Here is a 22,969-nt window from a genome sequence, read left to right on the forward strand (position 1 = left end):
AAAAGTAAACTATTGGCTGGTAGTGCTTTGGTACAGGCTGAGGACTTAATAAGTTGTTACACAAGTATGAGTTCTCCTTTAACGGCGTGCTTTTATTGATTATTATATATGTTGAGTGAATAAATGTACAGTGTGATGAACAATTAAGACCAGGAAGATCCCAGATCCGATACCTGGGGTAGAGTTTCCACATGGTTGCGCTGATATTTTTGACTGCAATGCACCTTAAATCAGCACAACTATCGCAAAGGATCACAAAATTTTAAGTGCAAATTGCGATAGCATAAAAAAAAGTCTCCTTAATCTTTTGCATGAATTTTAAAAACCATCGTACTGGAAGTAGGTTCCACCCTCAAAACTGGCCAAGCCACAGGTTGAATTAATGATTTTAAAATTCTCTTCCTTGTTTTCAAATTCATCCATGGCCTCATCCCTCCCTATCTCTGGAATCTCCTCCAGCTCAAAAACTCTCCAAGATATCTGTGCTCCACCAATTTTTGAGCATTCCCAATTTTAATCACTCCCTCATTGATGGCCATCCTTCAGCTGCTGAGGTCCTAGGCTCTGGAATTCCCGATGTTCTTATGTTCTTATGCTCTAAACCTCTCTTTCCTCCTTTAAGGTTCCTGTTAAAACCTCTCTCTTTGAGCAAGCTTTTGGTTATCAGCCTTAATGTCTTCTTATGTTTGATAACGTGTCACTAAAGCACCTTGCAATGTTTTATTATTTTAAAAGTGCTAAAAGAAATCCAAGTTCTTGTTGTAACTACCATTGGGTGTTTCCACTGATTGTACTCGTTTTTAGGCCTACAAGGAGGCTCTCAAACTATGTTGGCTCTTTTGGGTGCAAAGACACTAATCTAGCCATGTTTTAAGTGCTTTTGCACATGTCTTCTTTGAAAAAAACACAACTGCACCCCAATATAACTAGCAAATGCTCTGTATATTTTTAAAAGTTGTTTCTGGTTAATTTTTGTATTTGCCTGTTTTCAGCTGAAGGAATTGAACTGCACCAAGAGTACCACTCTTACATCTATTGAAGAATTTTTTTTTTAAAACAGAAGGCTTTTTCTAAATTACATCTTAAAGCACTGCCTGATCGAATTGGTTCCTGGTGAATTTTATATTTGCCAATATGCAAATGAGTTTCAGTGGAAACTCAAAGCAAAAGAAAAAAAATCACTTCTCAAAACTAGCTCAGTTTGGGGTGCAAGCTGTACCCGATTGCCAAGTTCATCTCAGTCAGTTGGGGTGGGGGGGGTGGCTTGGGGCATGAAAGTCGAGTGTATCATGGGATGGATGAGGGTCTAAATCGGTCTGATTTTCCACATCTCATTGACATCCAGCAACCCCTGCTGTACAGCACATGCACAGCCATAAGCTGGAGGTAAGATCAAGTTCCCCTATGATATCCTGCATGGTTGAATGAATAATCAGCCATACAGGATATCATATTGTCTCGACTAACAAATGAAGGATGGGCACTTGGTGGGATATTGGATGTTCGATGGTATCCACAGATGACTGGAATCCAGTAGTGAACAAATTTAGGGGGTAGAAAAAGCCCATTGGAGACAGCTGAACATTGCTATTTACGATAACCCCCCTAAACTAACTGCATCAGTATAAAAATAGGCTGAACCCTCAGAAATATCGATAACCTTGTCTTTCACCCAATTACTAGGCTTTACAGAACTGGCCAAATATTTTTTCACAGATTTATTTTCAGTGCATAACAGCCTGCTTTATGTTTATTAAAATAATCTAAACCAAATGCCTCAAGAAGCTATTCCAAATGTTGTGTTTCTCCGCTTTTGTAACAAAGTGGAAAAACATTAGTTATTGTTTAATTAAATAGCACCACCCTGCTGTCTAATGAATAAGAAACATTCCAATCTCCGCTTCTTTATTCTTCCTGTTGTTTCCTTTAGTCTTCAGGATTGTTCAAGAAAACCTTTTGGTTCTTTGAGTTTTTCATTACAATATCTTACTGTCTTTGTCTCATTCTCCAGCAGGGTTTTCCACGTGACAGGGTACATTCTAAATGGCATAAGTTGTGCTAGTGAGTGACCACTATACTGTTGGAAGCCAATAATGCCTGCTGTTTACAGCAATCCACTATTCTAGCATTATTTGAAGAAGTAGGACAATTGAATGAACGTCTTCTAGTTGACCAAAGGCCGGGTCATAATTTCCTCGATTTAGTCCCTGCCAAAATGGCTGTACCATTAGTGGGTTAGGAACCCGTTGGATTCTGCAGTGGACTTTGCCATGGCCCCTTAACTGAGCCACAGCTTTCGCATCTCGCTTTGGGGTTCCCTGACCAATCAGAGATCAGGCGAGAACGCGTGTTGGATCTGTGAAAAGAGGGAATTACTAATTAAAGGGAGCACCACTTGGGTTAGAAAGGCTCCCCTGCACGTGGATGCATGAGGGTGCAGCAAACACGGGCATGGAGAGGAAACCTGGGAAGAGCTGCTCCTTGGGTTTCTCACTCCTGCTGTGGGGCCTGAGAGGTTGAAGTGAGGCAATCTTTCCCAAGTGACAAACAGGACAACCTCTCCAACTAAGCAGGTGTGGATGGAAATAACCAAGGCAGTGAACAGCATACGGGTGTTTCCTCTAACCTGAGGACAGTGCACCAGAATCCAGGACCTTAGAAGGCCGGAAAGGTGAGTGACATAACACTTTAAATTGCCAAACCCCACACCCTGACTTTCCCAGCATTCTTTGCACAGCACTCTGCGATCAACATGTCTTACAGCTCCATTCATTCCTCTCTCTCCAGGCACCCCCTCACATCCTGGCCTTTTTTTTATTCATTCACAGGATGTGGGCTTTGCTGGCTGGGCCAGCATTTATTGCCCATCCCTAGTTGCCCTCGAGAAGGTGGTGGTGAGCTGCCTTCTTGAACCGCTGCAGTCTGTGTGGTGTGCTGTGAGGGAGGGAGTTCCAGGATTTTGGCCCAGCGACAGTGAAGGGACGGCGATATATTTCCAAATCAGGATGTTAAGTGATTTGGAGGGGAACTTCCAGCTGGTGGTGTTCCCATCTATCTGCTGCCTTTGTCCTTCTAGATGGTAGTGTTCCTAGGTTTGAAAGATGCTGTCTAAGGAGCCTTGGTGAATTCCTGCAGTGCATCTTGTAGATGATACACACTGCTGCTACTATGGGTCGGTGGTGGAGGGAGTGAATGTTTGTGGGTGTGGTGCCAATGGGCTGCTTTGTCCTGGATGGTGTCAAGCTTCTTGAGTGTTGTGGGAGCTGCACTCATCCAGGTAAGTGGGAGTATTCCATCACACTCCTGACTTGTGCCTTGTAGATGGTGGACAGGCTTTGGGGAGTCAGGAGGTGAGTTACTCATAGCAGGATTCCTAGCCTCTGACCTGCTCTTGTAGCCACAGTATTTATATGGCTAGTCCAGTCCAGTCATAGTGGTAGTGGGGGATTCAGTGATGATAATGCCATTGAACATCAAGGGGCGATGGCTGGATTTTCTATTGTTGGAGATGCTCATTGCCTGACACTTGCGTGGCATGAATGTTACTTGCCACTTGTCAGCCCAAGCCTGGATATGGTCTAGGTCTTGCTGCATATGGACACAAACTGCTTCAGTATCTGAGGGGTCGTGAATGGTGCTGAACATTGTGCAATCATCAGCGAACATCCCCACTTCTGACCCTACGATGGAAGGAAGGTTGTTGATGAGTCAGCCGAAGATGGTCGGGCCGTGGACACTAATGTTGTTTTTCCCACTATCCACACAAGCTACTCCCTGCTTTCTCTCCTTGCAGGAGAAGAGAGCACAGAACCTCAAGGAGAGGCAGAGACCCCGGGGGGTCAGGGGGAAGGGTGAGGGAAAGAGGTTGGCCCTCCAGTGATAGGCACCTGACAACCACTGGCAAATTGTGCCCTCCTGATCCACAGGGAAGGGGATCTTTTTCCAAGAGGCTGCAGACACCAGCAGTGATATGTCATGAACACCTGAGCCTCCTGAGGCACTGAAGCTCCCATGTGTAGAGAGAGCTGATCGTCTGCCTGTAGTACCTGTGTTGGGGCTGGAGCTGGGTCTCTGAGCCCATCCCTTCTGCCCTGTGCATAAGCATGTGGTTGAGGAGCAGGCAGCTGCTGCTGCTGTTGTGGTCAGTGTTCGTGTTGCTGCTGGCATTAGGGATATGCAGCTAAAGATGAAGTGACTTCCAGGAATTTGGCAATCACCTGTCATGCAGTGAAAAGACACTCTGAGGAGGTGTGCACTGAGCAGCAACCTCTCACTAGCACAGGGCTGCACCCAAGCCACTTCCGTTTACCTGTGAAAATTCCCCCTGGGACAACAAATTTGACAGACTCGTTAAAATCCTCCTCAGAGGAGGGCAGTGCATCATGCCTGAAAACAGGTGGTGGCCTGGCTCAGTGCTGTCTGCTGTCCCTTCAAGATATGGGAGCTGGTTGAGAGGAAATGGCACACTTTAAGGAATCTACAAAACACGAACATGTACCAGGGGGAATATCCCAAAATTCCATGCTACAAAATGTTGCCTGTCAATTTGTTTCACATTTATTGCTTGTCTAGATCTAGCCTTCACACAACTTTACAGCTCTGTCATTATCTCATGCATACTTGTATCTCAGCAGGGCACAGAGATGCAAAGTACATTTGGAGCTTCAGACATGAAATCATTGCAATAAAATTGAAGTACATGGTGTACAATCACTCACTGACACAGAGCTTGACTTGCAGGTACATGTATGTCTCTGTAAGTCTTCCGTCAGCTAATGGCATCTACTTATTTGATGGCAAGTTAAGGTGACACAAAATTCAAGAAGACTAATAAGTCACAGGTTCTTCGCTCCCTGAGGGAAACCACCCTGGATAATGTGACACATCATTGTGTGTAGGAAGTAAAGGTGAAGCACCTCACTGGAACAAGTATCAGTGATCTTCTGTGCTGAAATGAAATTTTTTTTTCCAAACAATCCCTGCAGTCTGAAGTAAAGCATATTTATTTAGAAGGAGGAATAGTTGGAAGCCATTAATAAAAATAACACATGTAACTAAGAGCATTACATTTATAAAACAATTGTAAAAAAGCTCCTTGACTCATATTACCATTATCCACCCTCTAGCCATCTAGCCAACTGAGCTAACTGATCCAATGGATTTAGTACACTCAGATTCAGTCCTAAGGTCAGGCATAATTTCCACAACAGCTTTTGTATTGAGTCAAGGAGCTTTCTTACAATTGTTTTATAAATGTAATGCTCTTAGTTACATGTGTTATATTTATTAATGGTTTCCAACTATTCCTCCTTCTAAATAAATATGCTTTACTTCAGACTGCTGGGATTGTTTGGAAAAAAAAATTTCATTTCAGCACAGAAGATCACTGATACTTGTTCCAGTATATCTAAAGGGCAAAAACTGTCCCTTGGGCATTGCAAATCCTTTCATGTCCTTGTAGGGTGTGTTGGTGGCTTAAATCTCTTTAAAAGACTGTCCCAAAAACTTCTCAGGGGACTCTGCTGGTTTCCCAGCCTAACTCCAAAATAATAGCAAAAGCTCAGTTATACTGTGTCTCATTCACTTCCAGAATATTCCTACCTGCCTTTTAAGAAGGGTAGCATTGCAACCCACTCAGCATTATTAATATAAAAGTTTTAAGACAAATTTTTAAAAATCTTTAGCGTAATGAAGGTATTACAGGTGAACATTGTAAATGATGTTAGCATGCTGATAAGGTATCGTTTCAATGTCACAGTGTTAAACACATGCAAAAGGGCCAGAACGAGAAAGGATAAAAATTGTCACGGGGCTGGGGGGGAGTCATTGAAGCTGAAGGGAAAATTGTGGAGTTTCTAGGACAAAACTTTCAACTTTGGCATGGATGCAAGAAGGGCTGTGCTGGACAACCCATCCATTAAACACCTCATCCATTGATTACAATGGAAAGAAAAATTGGGCGAGGTGCATAATGGGTGCTGATCAGCTACAACTCATTTCACACCCTACCAACGTTGAAAGATCTGCCCTTAATGATTACCATCCTCAAGTACTTATTAGGATGGAAAATAATCCTTTAATTTCCAATTATTATAGTACAATGAATACCTGAATTTTGAAGTCAATGTGGATGAAGTACCTGATAGGTGAAGTGGGATGGTCAAACATAACCACCAGCAATTCCTACAGTGTTGAAGGAGACTAGGGACAAAACTTATATGGCACTTGCTGTAGTGCCTCCAATATGTCTTTTTTTGGTCAACTGAGGAGTGGTTGCCAGGAAGTTCGATCTTGCCTGTTCTGTTTCCCAAACTTTTCTCTCGACCTATCCCCTCCCTCCCAAAACCATGGAAGGGTTCCCCCTGATTTCACGTTTCACCCCCACCAGGCTCCACAATGAACAGATCATCTTCTGCTAGCTATAAAGGGACACCAGCACTGAATACACCTTTCCCTCTCACTCCCCAGGTAGCAGTTCCCCAAACATGCCTTCCTAGTGACTTTCTTGTACTTTTTCAATATTTATTATCCTGTACACACAGTTCACGATGCGGTTCCTCTTCATTGGGAAAAGCAAACACAGATTTCGGAATGCCTTCATTCAGTTTACAAGCATAACCCTGAGCTTCCGGTCACTTGTCATTTTAATTCTCCTCCCCACTCCCACTCTGACACCTCTGTCCTCACTGCCTACATTGTTCCAAGGAAGCTCAAAACAAGCTCAAAGAACAACACCTCAGTTTTTAATGAGGGAGTTTACAGCCCTCTGAGTTGAGGTGAACAATTTCAGACTGCAACCTCTGCCCCCATTTTGCTTCATTCTTCTTTCCTTGTTCTGCAATGTTTTGTTTTTGGATGGCAGCTGTCCGTGATTCTGCCATTCGCACCATCTCTAGACAGATCTTTTGCTCCTCTACTAGTCCCATTACCATCTCCTTTTGCCTTGCGCCATCAACCCTTTTCCCACTAAATCTCTCCTGCCTTGCACCTTTTCATGGATCTTGGGTGGAATCATCCCAGATTTGCAATGAGTGTGGTAGCGTGTGGGGAAAAGAACATTTTATCCTCCGGCTGCAATGGCAGCTTTTCATGCCGTATCATCCCAATCCCACCTCATTAATCTTGCATTCCGGGGAACTACATCGTTTTCAATGGCAGGTGGGTTCTCATTTGCCCACCATACTATCATCTCACCGCTTCTTCACACCGGGTGCCATATTTAAAGTGCAGCCACTCACACACCTCTCAGTGCTTCCGGCCCAGGACTGCCGCGCAGAAGACATGGCCCCAAAGGCAAGAAGACTGCAGCCACCCCCCCACCTCCCCCCCGATTCAGTGACGCCTCCCTGGATCGCGTTTTGGACACCATGGAGGCCTGCCATGCTGTCCTCTACCCCCACTTTGGCTGCAGGAGGTCCAGCAATCTCACCACTCCGGCTTGGGAGGCAATGGCAGTGGTGATCAGTGCCAAAGCTGCACAGCAGAGGCTTGCCATCCAGTGCAGAAAGAAGAGGAATGATCTCATCTGTGCGGCCAGGGTAAGGCAGCCATCTCATCACTCTAAACACTCACACTCACAAGCCCATCACACATTCACTGGCATCTCACTCACTGCCAGTTCAAGGGTCATCACCTCTCATTCTCTCTCACACACCCTCACATCTCCATCTGGCCTCATCTCCTCTGGAGACTGCCTCCTCAGCCCTCACCATCTTGAGGCCACATGCATGGACCAACTTGTGCCCCCCCACAAACACCCTGGGATTCCCTCCATCCCCACGCACAGCCCTCACCCTGCAGCCTCTTCCCTTGTGTGAGACCACTTCTCCCCCTTCTCCAAACAAGGCCTACCCCTGCAGCCATTGAAAAGCCACCCAGCTTATGGCTGATCTGGTCGTTACAGACCTGCCCGTGAACCCCCCTAAAAGTGACGTGGTGCTGCCTGCGAAGCCTGGCGCTGATGGCCGCGAGTGCTGCCCGAAGCAAGGTGGGCAAACAAACCTCAAAGTCCCGACCGAAGTGCAGCTCGACAGGTGCACGTTGCTTATGTACAGCTGTGAAACATGTCAGTGTGCAATGACGCCGACATGCTCGGATGGTCCATCATGGGGGGATGAGTCCGGCGATTACAGATGTATTACAACGAAGTTCCCGACGTTTGGCGGCAGGAAACACGGCCCACCATTTACAGGCAGAGCGGACAATTGCAACCTGGAACTTCTCGACATATTGTCCTGCTCAGGCTGCCAAACGCGCCCTCTGCCAATGGGCAAGGAAAATTCTGCCGCTTATCTGTTGTTCTTCGCCCACCACAGAGCCGTGCGCTGTTCCATATCTCTATATTTGCTTAAAAACCTGTTACATCTTTAACTTCTGTCAGTACTGATAAAAATTCATCCACCTGAAACAATCATTTTCTGTCTCCACGGAGGCTGCTGTTAATGGAAACCTTACTTAAGACCAGCCTGCTGTATCACCAGCTTCACAATAAACAGTCATCATCGACACTAAGCTACAAAAGGATGATCCTGTTTGACAAACATCCTCATTAAGAGTAAATAGAGGAAGTTGACAAGTTAACTGAGGCTTCCAGAATACCTTTGACAAGGTCACACACGTCAGTTACTAATAAAACTAAAATCCCTGGGTAACAAAGTGGAACTGGATAAAAACTGTACATGAGAAATAGAGGGAAGAGAATACTCATATGAGATGTCACGTCAGACTAGAGAGAAGCTGAGTGGAATGTATTTCTTATTTATGTGCATGACCTAGTGGCAGGAAATAAATGATACTGAAATAGAGAGTCCAAGAAGGTTAGAGTAGGCAGTTAACATTCTATAGAAAGTTTCAGACATGTTGCAACTGACAAGACATGTAGAATTGGAATTCATCATAGGATTTATGGCAAAATATTACTTGTTAGGGAGGGATGAGTAATGTAAATGCACAATGAAGTTAATAGGGTCACTGTAGACAGTTGGCAAATCAGTTTCAAAATTAAGGCAATGAGGGGTACCTATTAAAGAAACATCATTTTGGGACAGATAGCTAGAATAGTGCGGTATGAATCTACAATATTATGCTATGGCCTTGCATTGCACTGATCAGTTGTTATGAAGGAAATACCGGCCAGATGAGCAACAATTTTCAATTAAGTTGATCAGTCCCAATGCTTATGTCACAACACCTTCCCCACCCACCCTAACCACCAATGTTAACTGTATATTAATTCTGTGCAAGTTCTGAGCATTAACTGAGGATTCACCTGAGCCCCTATAAATAGACACAGATCAAAATTGTGGGTATTTATTTAGGAGGTGTATGGTTGTAATGTGTAACTCTATAAGTTAGTACAGAAACGTGTAAAGATTGGCTTCAGCTCTATCCTCCATCAGCTGGCTTTCTGGAATAGAACATGGTAGCAGAGGATGATTGCCTAAAGGTGAAGTTTGAAAGCTAAAAAAAAAAATTCAGGCATAAAACAACAATCCTAGCATCCTAGCAACCATTGTGAAAAATGGCAAAAAGCAAGTGTAATTTGACAGGATATAATTACCCTTCGATGTCTACATTCTGAATCTTATAACCAGTGGAACAAAGTAGTGGATTTGTGGACGTGAGTTACATCTCTACCAAAGAGAAAAGAAGATATGGTCTTGCCATTGCCACTTCCTACAGCGGTAAAATCAGAAATAAAGTATTTTGTGAGTTGAATGCCTGTCAATTGGATAGTAATAAAGGTTTGGACCTTCTTTTAGAGCAGTTGGATCAAATTTACAGGAAAAATGATCTATTAAATGCCTTTGGAGACATGATCAGATTTTGATAGATTTCTGAAGACAGATGGTCATTGCATGGAGGAATATATCATGGACTTTAAAAGATTGTATAAAAGATAGATGAAATTTAATCTGGGTGTCCCTGGCTCAGTAATAGTATTTAAGTTGTTGCAGTCCATTAAGGTGTCCCAAATGGACAGGCTCCTGGTTCTAATTGGTATTCACTTCTCAGAGAAGGAGACCCCATTGGATCAGATATCTGCTGCCTTGAAAATTCCTGGGGAATCAGCCATTTCCTTCAGCCTTCATGGAACAAATGGTACACACCATGGTGATATAAAAAATAGAGGACTCAATGGTTGCAAATTTCAAAGCTGTCCAAATATTGGATGCAGGCCGCAAAACAATGGAAGGGTTAAAGGCAGGCAGAATTAGGGTGAAAGTATCTTTAGCAGATCTGGCTATTACAGCAGAAGATGGAACTGCAATGCAATAACAAGAAAATGAATCCTTGGAATGCCTAAAGAACAGTTAACAGGTGCTTCTGGTGTGACTTGAAGTGTCATTATGTGATCATCTGTACAAGACTGATTCATCTCTGCATGCCTATCTCATCATGTGAAGTCAACACCACTGGAAAAGTAAATTCTCCAGCATTGGTTTTCAACCCGCTGACTTCTGTGGAGCAATACCTCTTTGGGCTTTGGCTCTGGATTCTGAAACCTATATGAAACAATATTTCTTTCCTCTGTGTTCTCTGTACTGTAAATCTTTCTTTTCTCTATCAGTCTCTTTACTTTCTGAAGGTAAAGGGGACATTGCGAACCGGCTTTTCATGTTTTGAGTGTGTGCAAACAAACTAATCCTTTGAGTTCATCCTACCTCGAGTTTGTTGTGGGGTTATTAAAAGAAAAATGGATCGCACCAAAGCAGAGGGGTTGGGAAATACGCCACGGCTCATAACGAGGGAAACAAATCAAAACACCTTTCAGTTTACGGATGGGTGGCGAGAGAAGAAATTAGTGCTGTTTAAATTAATTTAATTTAAATGAAACCCGTTCTGTCCATAACACTATAAAAAATGTAGGTGTGGTTGATGAAGAGTATGCAAGACTATCAGAAGAGACTAGGAAGCGGTGTGAAATCTGTAGAATATCAGAGGATGTCACCATATCATATTGTACACCTTCCATTGTCACATAACCCTAATATAGGTGCCATGGGCCTAAAGATATGGGACAAAGACAGAAATATTTTCATTCTACGTTCTATAGGCCTCGAGGCCAGATTTAGTCTTACTACATTAATACACAGTAAGGACAGGAGTGTATTATAGATACATTCATGGAGAAATGTTAGTTGATCAACGAGACTCCTCACCAGCTAGGTTTGAAACCTGCTGCAAGTTATCATCCACCCTATTGTAAAATGGGTTAGTTGCATTACTCAGTTATCATATGGACTTGTTCCCATTAACTGGTTAGGAAAGCCAAACTCTTGTCTCTCTAGGACAATTCACTAGGATCTCATACCACCCCTGTTGAAAGTAACTTTACTATTTTACAGATCTGAATACATTCAATAGACTATGCATTAAATAGGAATTACTTTATTTTTCTAAGCACTTATCATGTGTATCAATTTATCCAGAATAACTGCTGAATGACAACACTCTAGTGAAACATAGCTGCTAGTTCCTCAGAGGGGCACAGATACGGATAAATTGGAAAATGTCCTTTAGCCTACCCACAATTATAACTTAGCTTGAGACTCCTTAAAACAGATCTATGTCAACTAAAAATGTTATCTGCTGTGTTTAATTGTACCTTGTTTTTGTCGTATAGACCATGGTTGTCCAGCAACATGTTTTTCTCATGGTTGGTATATCTCCTTAAGCCACGTTCGAACTGCTAAATAAATACAAAAAAGGAACAAAAGTTACTAAAACACATTAAGATTTTGATATCAAAGCTTGCAATGTCACTCATGCATTAACTGAAAAGTTGATCAGACAAAATTGTCAATTGTTTTTTTCTGGTGGCTCAGCACCAAGGGTTGGCAGGACATGATGTGTGTCCACAAATAGGCACTGAATGAGCATAGAGGGGAAATTCTCTGCTTCAATATGGAGGGAGCTAAAAGAAGAGGCAAGTCACTCTGAATCTCTCACACGAAGCATGTTAGATATGTATAGGAGCAGGAAATAATGAGTTAAAAAATTGCAAGATGAGGGGAGCAGTTTGGGTGCGGGATGGTGCTGGTGATTAAGGGGGGGTGGCAAAGGTTTTCTGTATGACAATTGCTTTTAAAGAAACAATAGCCTGGGTTTTGCAGGGAGCTGTGAAGGCAAACCATTAATGTTCACTGTAATAATCCTTCTGAATGTCAGGGTGTTGGGCATCCACAAATAAGCGCAGGAATCCTGAAGTTACATTCTGTCACTGAGGGATCCGACACAGAGTCCACTATGGACCCTGAGGTTGCAATCAATGAAATCCATGAGATTTCAACTCTCCCAGTCCATCATTGTTTGAAACCCCATAAAAAGTGAACAAGGTATAAATTAGGTGTAACTGGGGTTTTAATAGCCATGTGATTAATAAAATTTGAACAACACAGATGGCCCTGAAAAGATAATTTTATAATCATAGGGCTGGAATTTATAAAAGCAAAATACTGCGGATGCTGGAAATCTAGAACAAAAACAGAAATACCTGGAAAAACTCAGCAGGTCTGACAGCATCTGCGGAGAGGAACACAGTTAATGTTTCGAGTCCATATGACTCTTCAACAGAACTGATGAAGAGTCATACGGACTCGAAACGTTAACTGTGTTCCTCTCCGCAGATGCTGTCAGACCTGCTGAGTTTTTCCAGGTATTTTTGTTTTTGGGCTGTATTTTATGCTCCCCTGTCGGCAGGTTAGAAGTTGGGTGATGGGGGAGGGGGGTGGGCATGGGGTGCAGGGAAAATCCAAATCACTGAAGGTGGCAAGGCAGATTCTGAAATTGGACAAAATGACATATGGGATCTTGGGCTTTATAAATAAAGACTTAGGGTACAAAAGCAAGAAAGTTATGATGGACCTTTACACAACACTGATTTGGCCTCAGCTAGAGCATGGTATTCAATTCTGGGCACCGTACTTTAGGGAGGATGTGAAGGCTTTGGAGAAGGTGCGGAAAAGATTTACTCGAATGGTTCCTGGGGTGAGAGACTTCAGTTATATTTATTTTTTTAAATGGTTATTCTTGCATGGAATGTGGGCATTGCTGTCAAGGCTGGCATTTGTTGCCCATCCCTAATTTCCTTTGAACTGAATGGCAGGTAACAGTCTGGAGTCACATGTAGGCCAGGCCAGGTAAGGATGGCAGATTTCCTTTTCTAAAAGAAAATTAGTGAACAATCAATGATAGTTTCATGGTCACCATTACCAAGGCCAGCTTTCATTAGTTAAATTTAAACTCTAACAGCTGCTGCACTAGGATTTGAACCCTTGACCTTAGAGCACTAGCCTGGGCCCCCTAGAATACTAGTCCAGTGCCATTACCACTACACCACTACCAATTCACCTTCACGCCAACAGAGATTGGAGAAGATGGGGTTGTTTTCCTTAGAGACAGTTGAGAGGAGATTTGATGGAGGTGTTCAAAAGCATGAGGTGTCCAGAGATGGAATATAGAGAGAAATGGTTCCCACTGGCAGAAGTGTAGAGAACAAGGGGACACTGATTTAAGGTGATTGGCAAAAGAATCAAAGAAGACATGAGGAAAAACTTTTTTAACATCGCAAGTAGTTAGGATGTGGAATGCACTGCCTGAGATTAGGAAGGAAAATGGAATGTTGTTGTTCATTGCAAGGGGAACTGAATATAAAGTAGGAAAGTTCCGCTGCATTTGTACTGGGTGTTGATGAGACAACATCAGGAGTACTGTGTACGGTTTTGGTCTCCTTACTTAAGAAAGGACATATCACATTAGAAGCAGTTCAGAGAAGATTCACTAGAATGATTCCTGGGATGAAGATTGGACAGGTTGGGCCTGTATCCATTGAAGTTTAGAAACATGAAAGGTGATCTTATTGAAACATGGAAGATACTGAGAGGACTTGACAAGGTAGGCACTGAGAGGATGTTACCCCTTGTGGGAGTGACTGGAGCTAGGCGACACAATTTAAAAATAAGGGATCTCCCATTTAAGATGGAGATGAGGAGAATTTTTTTTAGTCTCAGATGGTCATTCATCTGTAGAATTCTCTTCCTTAGAGAGCAGTGGAGGCTGGGTTACTGAATATTTTTAAGACTGAGTTAGATTTTTGGTTGATCAGGGATCAAAGGAACAGCCTCCTTCAATGCTTTAACCACTTTCTATAATTCTATTTCTAAAAGTGATTTTATTTTATTGTTCTTTATTTTCTGTTTGAGCATCTGGAAATCCTTTCATGTGATTGATTACTTGGACAGCCTGATGATACCACGCTGTCAGTGCCCAGTAAAGAACGCTCTAATCAGTTACAGTACCACTGCACAGATATAGAGCTGAGATTCTCACCAGAGATGCTGCTAGATTTGTTGGCATTGCTTGTTTTGAGGTCAGTGGTGAGCACCCTTGCTCCTCCAGGTCATTGTCTTCATGGAAATGTAATGAGATAATCTTTTTTGTTTAGTCGTGAGAAGATCTGCCATTTTGATTCCAATGTGACTTACATCATCCCAGTGTGCCGCATAACCAAGCAAAAACTAATTTGCCAATGATTTTTCATGAAGCCCCCTTTAAATATATCAATGCTGCTACCTTGTTGATAACTGTTGCATTTCAATGGCTGGCCCAAATAATTTGGAGTTGGCCCATCATGCTTAGACAAATAATTATTGTAAACTACACAGTAAAGTACTCTTCGAGGAGCAAAGTTTTTTTTATTCATTCAGGGGATGTGGGTTCGCTGGCTAGCCCAGCATTTATTGCCCATCCCTAGTTGCCCTTGAGAAGGTGGTGGTGAGCTGCCTACTAGAATTGTTGCAGTCCCTCTGGTGTAGGTACACCCACAGCATTGTTAGGGAGGGAGTTCCAGGATTTTGACCCAGTGACAGTGAAGGAGTGGCAATATATTCCCAAGTCAGGATGGTGAGTGACTTGGAGGGGAACTTCTAGGTGGTGGTGTTCTCATGTGTCTGCAGCCCTTGTCCTTCTAGATGGTAGTGGTTGTGGGTTTGGAAGGTGCTGTCTAAGCAGCCTTGGTGAATTCCCACAGTGCATCTTGTAGATGGTACACACTGCTGCTACTGTACGCCGATGGCAGAGGGAGTGAATGTTTGTGGATGGGGTGCCAATCAAGCGGGCTACTTTGTCCAGGAAGGTGTCAAGTTTCTTCAGCGTTGTGGGAGCTGCACTCATCTGGGCAAGTGAGGAGTATTGCATCATACTGCTGGCTTGTGCCTTGTAGATGGTGGACAGGCTGTGGAATCAGGAGGTGAGTTACTCGTCACAGTATTCCTAACCTCTGACCTTGTAGCCACAGTATTTATATGGCTATTGCAGTTCTGTTTCTGGTCAATGGCAGCCCTTAGGACGTTAACAGTGGGGGATTCAGTCATGGTAATGCCACTGAACATCAAGGGGTGATGGTTCGGTTCTCTCTTGTTAGAAATGCTCATTGCCTGGCACTTGTGTGGCGCTGATGTTAATTGCCACTTGGCAGCCTAAGCCTAGATATCGACCAGGTCTTTCTGAATTTGGACATGGACTGCTTCAGTATCTAAGGAGTTGCAAATGGTGCTGAACATTGTGCAATCATCAGCGAACATCCCCACTTCTGAACTTATGATGGAAGGAAGGTCATTGATGAAGCAGCTGAAGATGGTTGGGCCTAGGACACTACCCTGAGGAACTCCTGCAGTGATGTCCTGGAACTGAGATGACTGACCTCCAATAACCACAACCAACTTCCTTTGTGCTAGGTATGATTCCAACCAGCAGAGAGTTTCTCCCTGATTCCCATTGACTCCAGTTTTGCTCGGACTCCTTGATGCCACACTCGGTCAAATGTAGCCATGATGTCAAGGGCAGTCACTCTCACCACACCTCAGGAGTTCAGCTCTTTTGTCCATGTTTGAACCAAGGGCTGTAATGAGGTCAGGAGCTGAGTGGCCCTGGCAGAAACCAAACTGGGTGTCAGTGAGCAGGTTATTGCTAAGCAAGTGCCGCTTGATAGCACTGTTGATGACCCCTTCCATTACTTTACTGATGATGGAGAGTAGGCTGATGGGGTGGTAATTGGCTGGTTTGGATTTGTCCTGCTTTTTGTGTACAGGACATATCTGGCCAATTTTTCACATAGCCAGGTAGATGCCAGTGTTGTAGCTGTACTGGAACAGCTTGGCTAGGGGTGCGGCATGTTCTGGAGCACAAGTCTTCAGTACTATTGCCAGAATATTGTCAGGGCCCATCGCATTTGCAGTATTCAGTGCCTTCAGCTGTTTCTTGATATCACGTGGAGTGAATCGAATTGGCTGAAGACTGGCATCTGCGATGCTGGGGATCTCTGGAGGAGGCCGAGATGGATCATCCAATTGGCACTTCTGGATGAAGATTGTTGCAAATGCTTCAGCCTTAACTTTTGCACTGTTGTGCTGGGCTCCCCAATCATTGAGCAAGGGGATATTTGTGGAGCCTCATCCTCCAATGAGTTGTTTAATTGTCCACCACCATTCACGACTGGATGTGGCAGGACTGCAGAGTTTAGATCTGATCTGTTGGTGGGATCGCTTAGCTCTGTCTAACACTTGCTGCTTATGCTGTTTGGCACGCAAGTAGCCCTGTGTCATAGCTTCACCAGGTTGGCACATCATTTTTAGGTATGCCTGGTGCTGTTCCTGGCATGCCCTCCTGCACTCTCCATTGAGACAGGGTTGATCCCCTGGCTTGGTGGTAATGGTAGAGTGGGGGATATGCCGGGCCATGAGTTTACAGACTGTGTTCGAGTACAATTCTGCTGCTGCTAATTGTCCACAACGCTTCATGAATTCCCAGTCTTGAGTTGCTAGATCTGTTCGAAACCTATCCCATTTAGCACGGTGGTAGTGCCACACAACATGATGGAGGATATCCTCAATGTGAAGGCAGGACTTTGTCTCCACAACGACTGTGCGGTGGTCATTCCTACCAATACTGTCATGGACAGATGCATCTGCGGCAGGCAGGTTGGTTTGGATGAAGTCAAGTCTTGTTGGTTCCCTCACCAACTGCCGCAAACCCAGTCTAGCAACTCTGTCCTTTAGGACTCGGCCAGCTCAGTCAGTAGTGGTGCTACTGAGCCACCCTTGGTGATGGACATTCAAGTTCCCCACCCAGAGTACATTCTGCGTTCATGCCACCCTCAGTGCTTCCTCCAAGTGATGCTCAACACGGAGGAGCACTGATTCATCAGCTGAGGGAGGGTGGTATGTGGTAATCAGCAGGTTTCCTTGCCCATGTTTGACTCGATGCCATGAGACTTCATGGGGTCTGGAGACGATGTTGAGAACTCCCAGGGCAACTCCCTCCCGACTGGATACCACTGTGCCGCCTTCTCTGCTGGGTCTGTCCTGCCGGTGGGACAGGACATACCCAGGGATGAATGGTGATGGTGGTGTTTGTTTTTTATTCATTCACGGGATGTGCACAGGACATAACTGGGCAACTTTCCACATAGCTGGGTAGATGCCAGTGTTGTAGCTGTACTGGAACAGCATGGCTAGGGGCAGGCAAGTTCTGGAGCACAAGTCTTCAGTACTATTGCCAGGGATTTTTGTCAGGGCCCATAGCCTTTGCAGTATCCAGTGCTTTCAGCCATTTCTTGATATCACGTGGAGTGAATCGAATTGGCTGAAGACTGGCATCAGGATGCTGGGGACCTCCGGACGAGGCCGAGATAGATCATCCACTTGGCACTTCTGGATGAAGATTGTTGCAAATGCTTCAGCCTTATTTTTTGCACTGCCGTGCTGGACTCCCCCATCATTGAGGATGGGGATATCTGTGGAGCCTCCTCCTCCAGGGAGCTGTTTAATTGTCCACCACCATTCACGACTGGATGTAGCAGGACTGCAGAGCTTAGATCTGACCCATTGGTTGTGGGATCGCTTAGCTCTGTCTAACACTTGCTACTTATGTTGTTTGGCACACAAGTAGTTCTGTGTCATAGCTTCACCAAGTTGGCGCCTCATTTTTAGGTGCACCTGGTACTGCTCCTGGCATGCCCTCCTGCACTCTCCATTGATCCCCTGGCTTGAGTGGGGGATATGCCAGACCATTAGGTTACAGATTGTGTTTGAGTACAATTCTGCTGCTGCTGATGGCCCACAGCGCCTCATAGATGCCTAATCTTGAGTTGCCAGATCTGTTTGAAATCTATCCCATTTAGCACAGTGGTAGTGCCACACAACACGATGGAGGGTATCCTCAAATGAATGCGGGCCTTCATCTCCAGAACGACTGTGCGGTGGTCACTCCTACCGATACTGTCATGAATGCCTCGGCAGGTTGGTCAGGATGAGGTCAAATATGTTCTTCCTGCTTTTTGGTTCCGTCACCGCCTGTCTAGGGCATTGTCTGTAAGGTATGATTCCATGAGGATGACTATTTCAGGCTGTTGCTTGACTAGTCTGTGAGACGGCTCTCCCAATTCTGGCACTAGCATCCAGGTAGGCGGACGTGCAGGGTCAACAGGGCTGAGTTTGCCGTTGGCGTTTCCAGTGCCCGGGTCGATGCCAGGTAGCCCGTCTGATTTCATTAGTAGCTGTATCATACAACTGAGCGGCTGGCTAGGCCAATTCAGAGCCAACCACATTGTTGTGGGTCTGGAGTCACATGTAGGCCAGACCAGGTGATTTCCTTCCCTAAAGGGGCATTAGTAAACTAGATTTTATCAACAGTGATTTCATGGTCATCATTAGACTTTTAATTTCAGATTTTTATTTAATTCAAATTCTGCCCTGGTGGGATTCAAACCCCAGTCCCCAGTGCGTTCCCCTGGGTCTCTGGATTACTAGTCAAGTGACAATACCACTACCCCATCGTTTCCCCTAAGTTGCAATTACATTGCACACAGATGTTTGAAATATGTTAAACATTCAGAGCAGGTGTGATTTCAAGGTTTCTTAGGTCAAAGTAGCACCTTTATTACATTTAGTAATATTTTAAGGATATTGTTGGATTACATCCCTTATAAACTAAGTTGAAACTGGTTAAGATTCCTAAACAGCAGCGTTAGCGCATTTATGAATTTTTTGGATTCAATTCTTGGAATGGGCAGAAAGAGAATCTTTCAAAAGCTCCGCTGCAATTGTAAGTTCAAACTGCAGCAGATGTTATTGATAAGGTAGCATAACAACAGTGTGCAGCAAAACACAACTGGAACAAGAGCAGATGTCTCATTAAATCGATGTTGGTACTTAGAATCAGGAAGTCTTGGAAAATTTGGACTGGGTTACCAACGGGCTAGTGACAGATTGCACTTTTGCAAAGGAATACTCCAGTAACCCTGCTTCAGCAAACCGTGATTAAATCTGCATTTAAATCTCCAAATACAAGGGACATAATAGCAGGTTTAGCTTTGTATGGATGAGCGTTCATACGTACAACACTGAATTAAAGCTTGCTGCTATCTTGTATAGACCATTTGGACAGATGCCAAATAACATGAAGCTATTTTGCTCTTGCTATTAATTTTGCTTAAATGCTAGCAACTCTTGTGGAACTACTGGTTTACAATTATGTAGAGAACTGATATTTTGACTTAGTCTCTCGTAGTAGACGCAGCTTGGGCTTTTGACCATACTCAATCAATTCCATTATTGAATGAATTTTGTAGGATCGTAATACAGAAAAGAAAAGGAGGAAAGGAGAACATAATTAAAGTGCTTCCTTTTTTGTTTCGTTTGGCTCTTTTTGTTGCGTAGGTTTAATGTTAGAAAGGAAGAGCTTGCTTTTATATGACATCTTTCATGACCTCAGGACATCTCAAAACTCTTTACAGCTAATGAAGAACTTATGAAGCACAGTTACTGTTGTAATGTAGGGAACAAAGCAGCCAACGTGTGCACAGCAAGCTCCCACAAACAGAAATGTGATATTGACCGGATAATCTATTTTAGCAATGTTGATTGAGGGATAAATACTGACTGGGCCACAGGGAAAACTCCCAAGCTCATATTGCCATGGGATATTTTGTGGCCACTTGAGAGAGCAGGCAAGGCCTCCTTTTAATATTTTATCCAAAAATGGCATCTCCAACTGTGCAGCAACCCCCCCCCACCCCCAAGTATTTATTAATGCAACAATAACTACTTTCAGCACCTAACAAACATTTTATTGTGGAATAATGATAACCAGGTTGTTCTTCGGGTCTGTTCCCACTTTGCCAGCGTTGCCTTGCTGTTAATGCAACAGAATTCCTCATTACACGAGTGGCACCAGTGGAGTGGGAGCAATTCCTGGGAATTACCTGGCCAATGTTTGCTCCAACCAAAAAGTTACAAGCTCATCAATCACAGGAGATAGCAATCTGATGTTAACACAAACTGCATATTTGATACAGAGAACCTTGTCTTCGCTGTTTATCCCTGGGACTGAGCCTTTATTGAGCGTTGCCTTATTAGTTCTTCTTATGTAGTCACTGTACAGTGGTAGCTACATGGAACATGATGCTTGACATTGACACAAGTACACATTAATGTTATACTAAGATTCAAAATTTTATATATTCAAGTATATGTTTACGTTCCTTAAAAATAAATTTAAAAGATTTTTTTTTACTGTTTTACATTAGTGACTGTGGTTATATAAAGAGTTAATATTTGTTGCCTAAATTACCCAGGCATGTTAATCTGAAAACAGAAGATTCTCTCGCGTCCATCCAGCCAAGCTAAACTCTGCATAATTAGAGATCTATAGCTGTCTGTAGCTCCTGGCACAGCAGCTCCATTGACACCCTAGAGGTAGGTGCTTGTAACAGTACATTAGGAATCTAACATTAAAATAAGCAGTTTCACAGCTCAGAATTTTCAAAGAAGCGTTTTACCATTTCACATTTCACACCTACAGTATTGGGCTGACAAGCAGCAAGTAACATTCATGTCACACAAGTGCCAGGCAATGACCATCTCCAACAAGAGAGAATCTAACCATTGCCCCTTGGCATTCAGTGGCATTACCATCGCTGAATTCCCCACTATCTACATCCTGGGGGGTTACCATTGACCAGAAACTGAACTGGACTAGCCATATAAATACCGTGGCTACAAGAACAGATCAGAGGCTAGGAATCGTGTGATGAGTAACTCACCTCCTGACTCCCCAAAGCCTGGCCATCATCTACAAGGCACAAGTCAGGGGTGTGATGGAATACTCCCCACTTGCCTGGATGAGTGCAGCTCCAACAACACGCAAGAAGCTTGACACCATCCAGGACAAAGCAGCCTGCTTGATTGGCACCTCTTCCACAAATATTCACTCCCTTTACCACTGACGAACAAAGCCATCAATGTGCATAATATACAACATGCACTGTAGAAACCCACCAAGGCTCCTTAGGTAGCACCTTCCAAACCCATGACCATTACCATCTAGGAGGACAAGGGCAGCAGATATGTGGGAACACCACCAACTGGTGTACCTACACCACATGGGCTGCAGCATTTCATGAAGGCAGCTCACCACCACCTTCTCAAGGGCAATTAGGGATGGGCAATAAATGCTGGCCCAGCCAGCAGCACCCACATCCCGTAAATTAATTAAAAAATGACTTTAACATTACGCAAATTAATTCCAGAAATTGCATAAGAATATTTGGTGGGACTATTCTTTGTGACCTGAAAAAGAGAAAATATTGAAAAATCAGTGAAATAAAAGTAAACCCAAATCTATTTTAATTTAAATACAGGGAAAAAATGTGTTTCCCTGATGTTGTGCGTGCTTGTGGTGCAACCTCCACCTTGCTCAAAGAATTCAAATCCTGCACGTTCGGGCATGTAGGCCCAAGCACACTTGGTGCTGAACCCCCAGATCCACAGGAGATCATTTATTGATTTGAGTCTATGTTTCAAGTGTGCATTGATGTCATTACTTCCAAACCTCCAAGTATTCTTGTTGCCACCAGTTGAAATTCATGACTTCAAGCTCGATACCCAGCATTTCCTGGAGCTTCCCAATACTGCCCTGGATTGGATGGAGGAAGAGAAGTCCCACAAAAGGAAAGGCAGCATCACTAGTATATGCCTGAAATACCTGCAGCCATCATCTAGACATCAGCAATCACTGAGCTGTGATTTTTTTATTTATTCATTCGTGGGATGTGGGTGTCACTGCCCAATCTAACTGCCTTTGACTCTTAATAATGCTCAAGAAGCTCAACACCACCTAGAACAAAACAATGGGCTTGATCAGTGCCCAATCCACCTTAGCATTCACTCCCTCTACCACCAACATACCGCAGCAGCAGTGTGTGCCATCTACAAGATCTACTGCAGCAACTCCCCAACTCTTTTGACAGTACCTTCCAAAGCCAATAACTCTATCACCCAGAAAGACAAGGGCAGCAGATGTGTGGGAACACCGCCATCTGCAAATTCCCCTCCAAGCCACACACCATCTGATTTAGAACTTCTTTCACTGTCACTGGTTGGAAAATCTGGAAATTGGTTCGTGTCAGCACCATGGGTGTACCTGACCAAATGGACTTCAGCTGTTCAATAAGGCAGCTCACTACAACCCATCTCAAGGGCAATTAGGGATGGACCATAAATGCTGGTGTTGCCACATCCTAGGAATAAATTTTAAAAAGCCATGGCAGGCTTTCATTCCATGGTTTAAACAAAGAACAAAGAACTCGATGTTCCATTGGATATTTCAGATGAATAGGGACTCCTAACGTAAGGGAAGTAAAGTTAAGAGATGGCAAGGCAGCTCGGTCGAGTGGAATGTGTGGCCTGTTATATGTGGGAAGTCACAGACACTACCGGTGTCCTAGATGACCCCATGTGCAGGAGGTGCTGCCAGCTGCAGAAACTTGAGCTCCGGGTTTCAGAGCTGGAGTCACTGTGGCACATCAGCGAGGCTGGCAGCTATGTGGATAGCACGTTCAGAGAGGTTATCACACGGCAGCTTAGGAGCCTGGAGGCAGAAAGAAAACGGGTGACTGCCAGACAGTGCA

General features: G+C 43.9%; 1 protein-coding gene across 1 annotated transcript in view; it reads right to left on the reverse strand.

The window, feature by feature from the left end:
* Positions 1–22,969, reverse strand: part of dntt (deoxynucleotidyltransferase, terminal) — a 324,009-nt gene that overhangs the window by 56,802 nt on the left and 244,238 nt on the right. Inside the window, exon 10 of the mRNA XM_078565205.1 lies at positions 11,609–11,692. Coding sequence (XP_078421331.1) covers positions 11,609–11,692 — 84 coding nt within the window. The remainder of the gene's footprint in view (positions 1–11,608; positions 11,693–22,969) is intronic.

Source organism: Cetorhinus maximus, chromosome 20, assembly GCF_964194155.1.
Source record: "Cetorhinus maximus chromosome 20, sCetMax3.hap1.1, whole genome shotgun sequence".
NCBI lineage: Eukaryota > Metazoa > Chordata > Chondrichthyes > Lamniformes > Cetorhinidae > Cetorhinus > Cetorhinus maximus.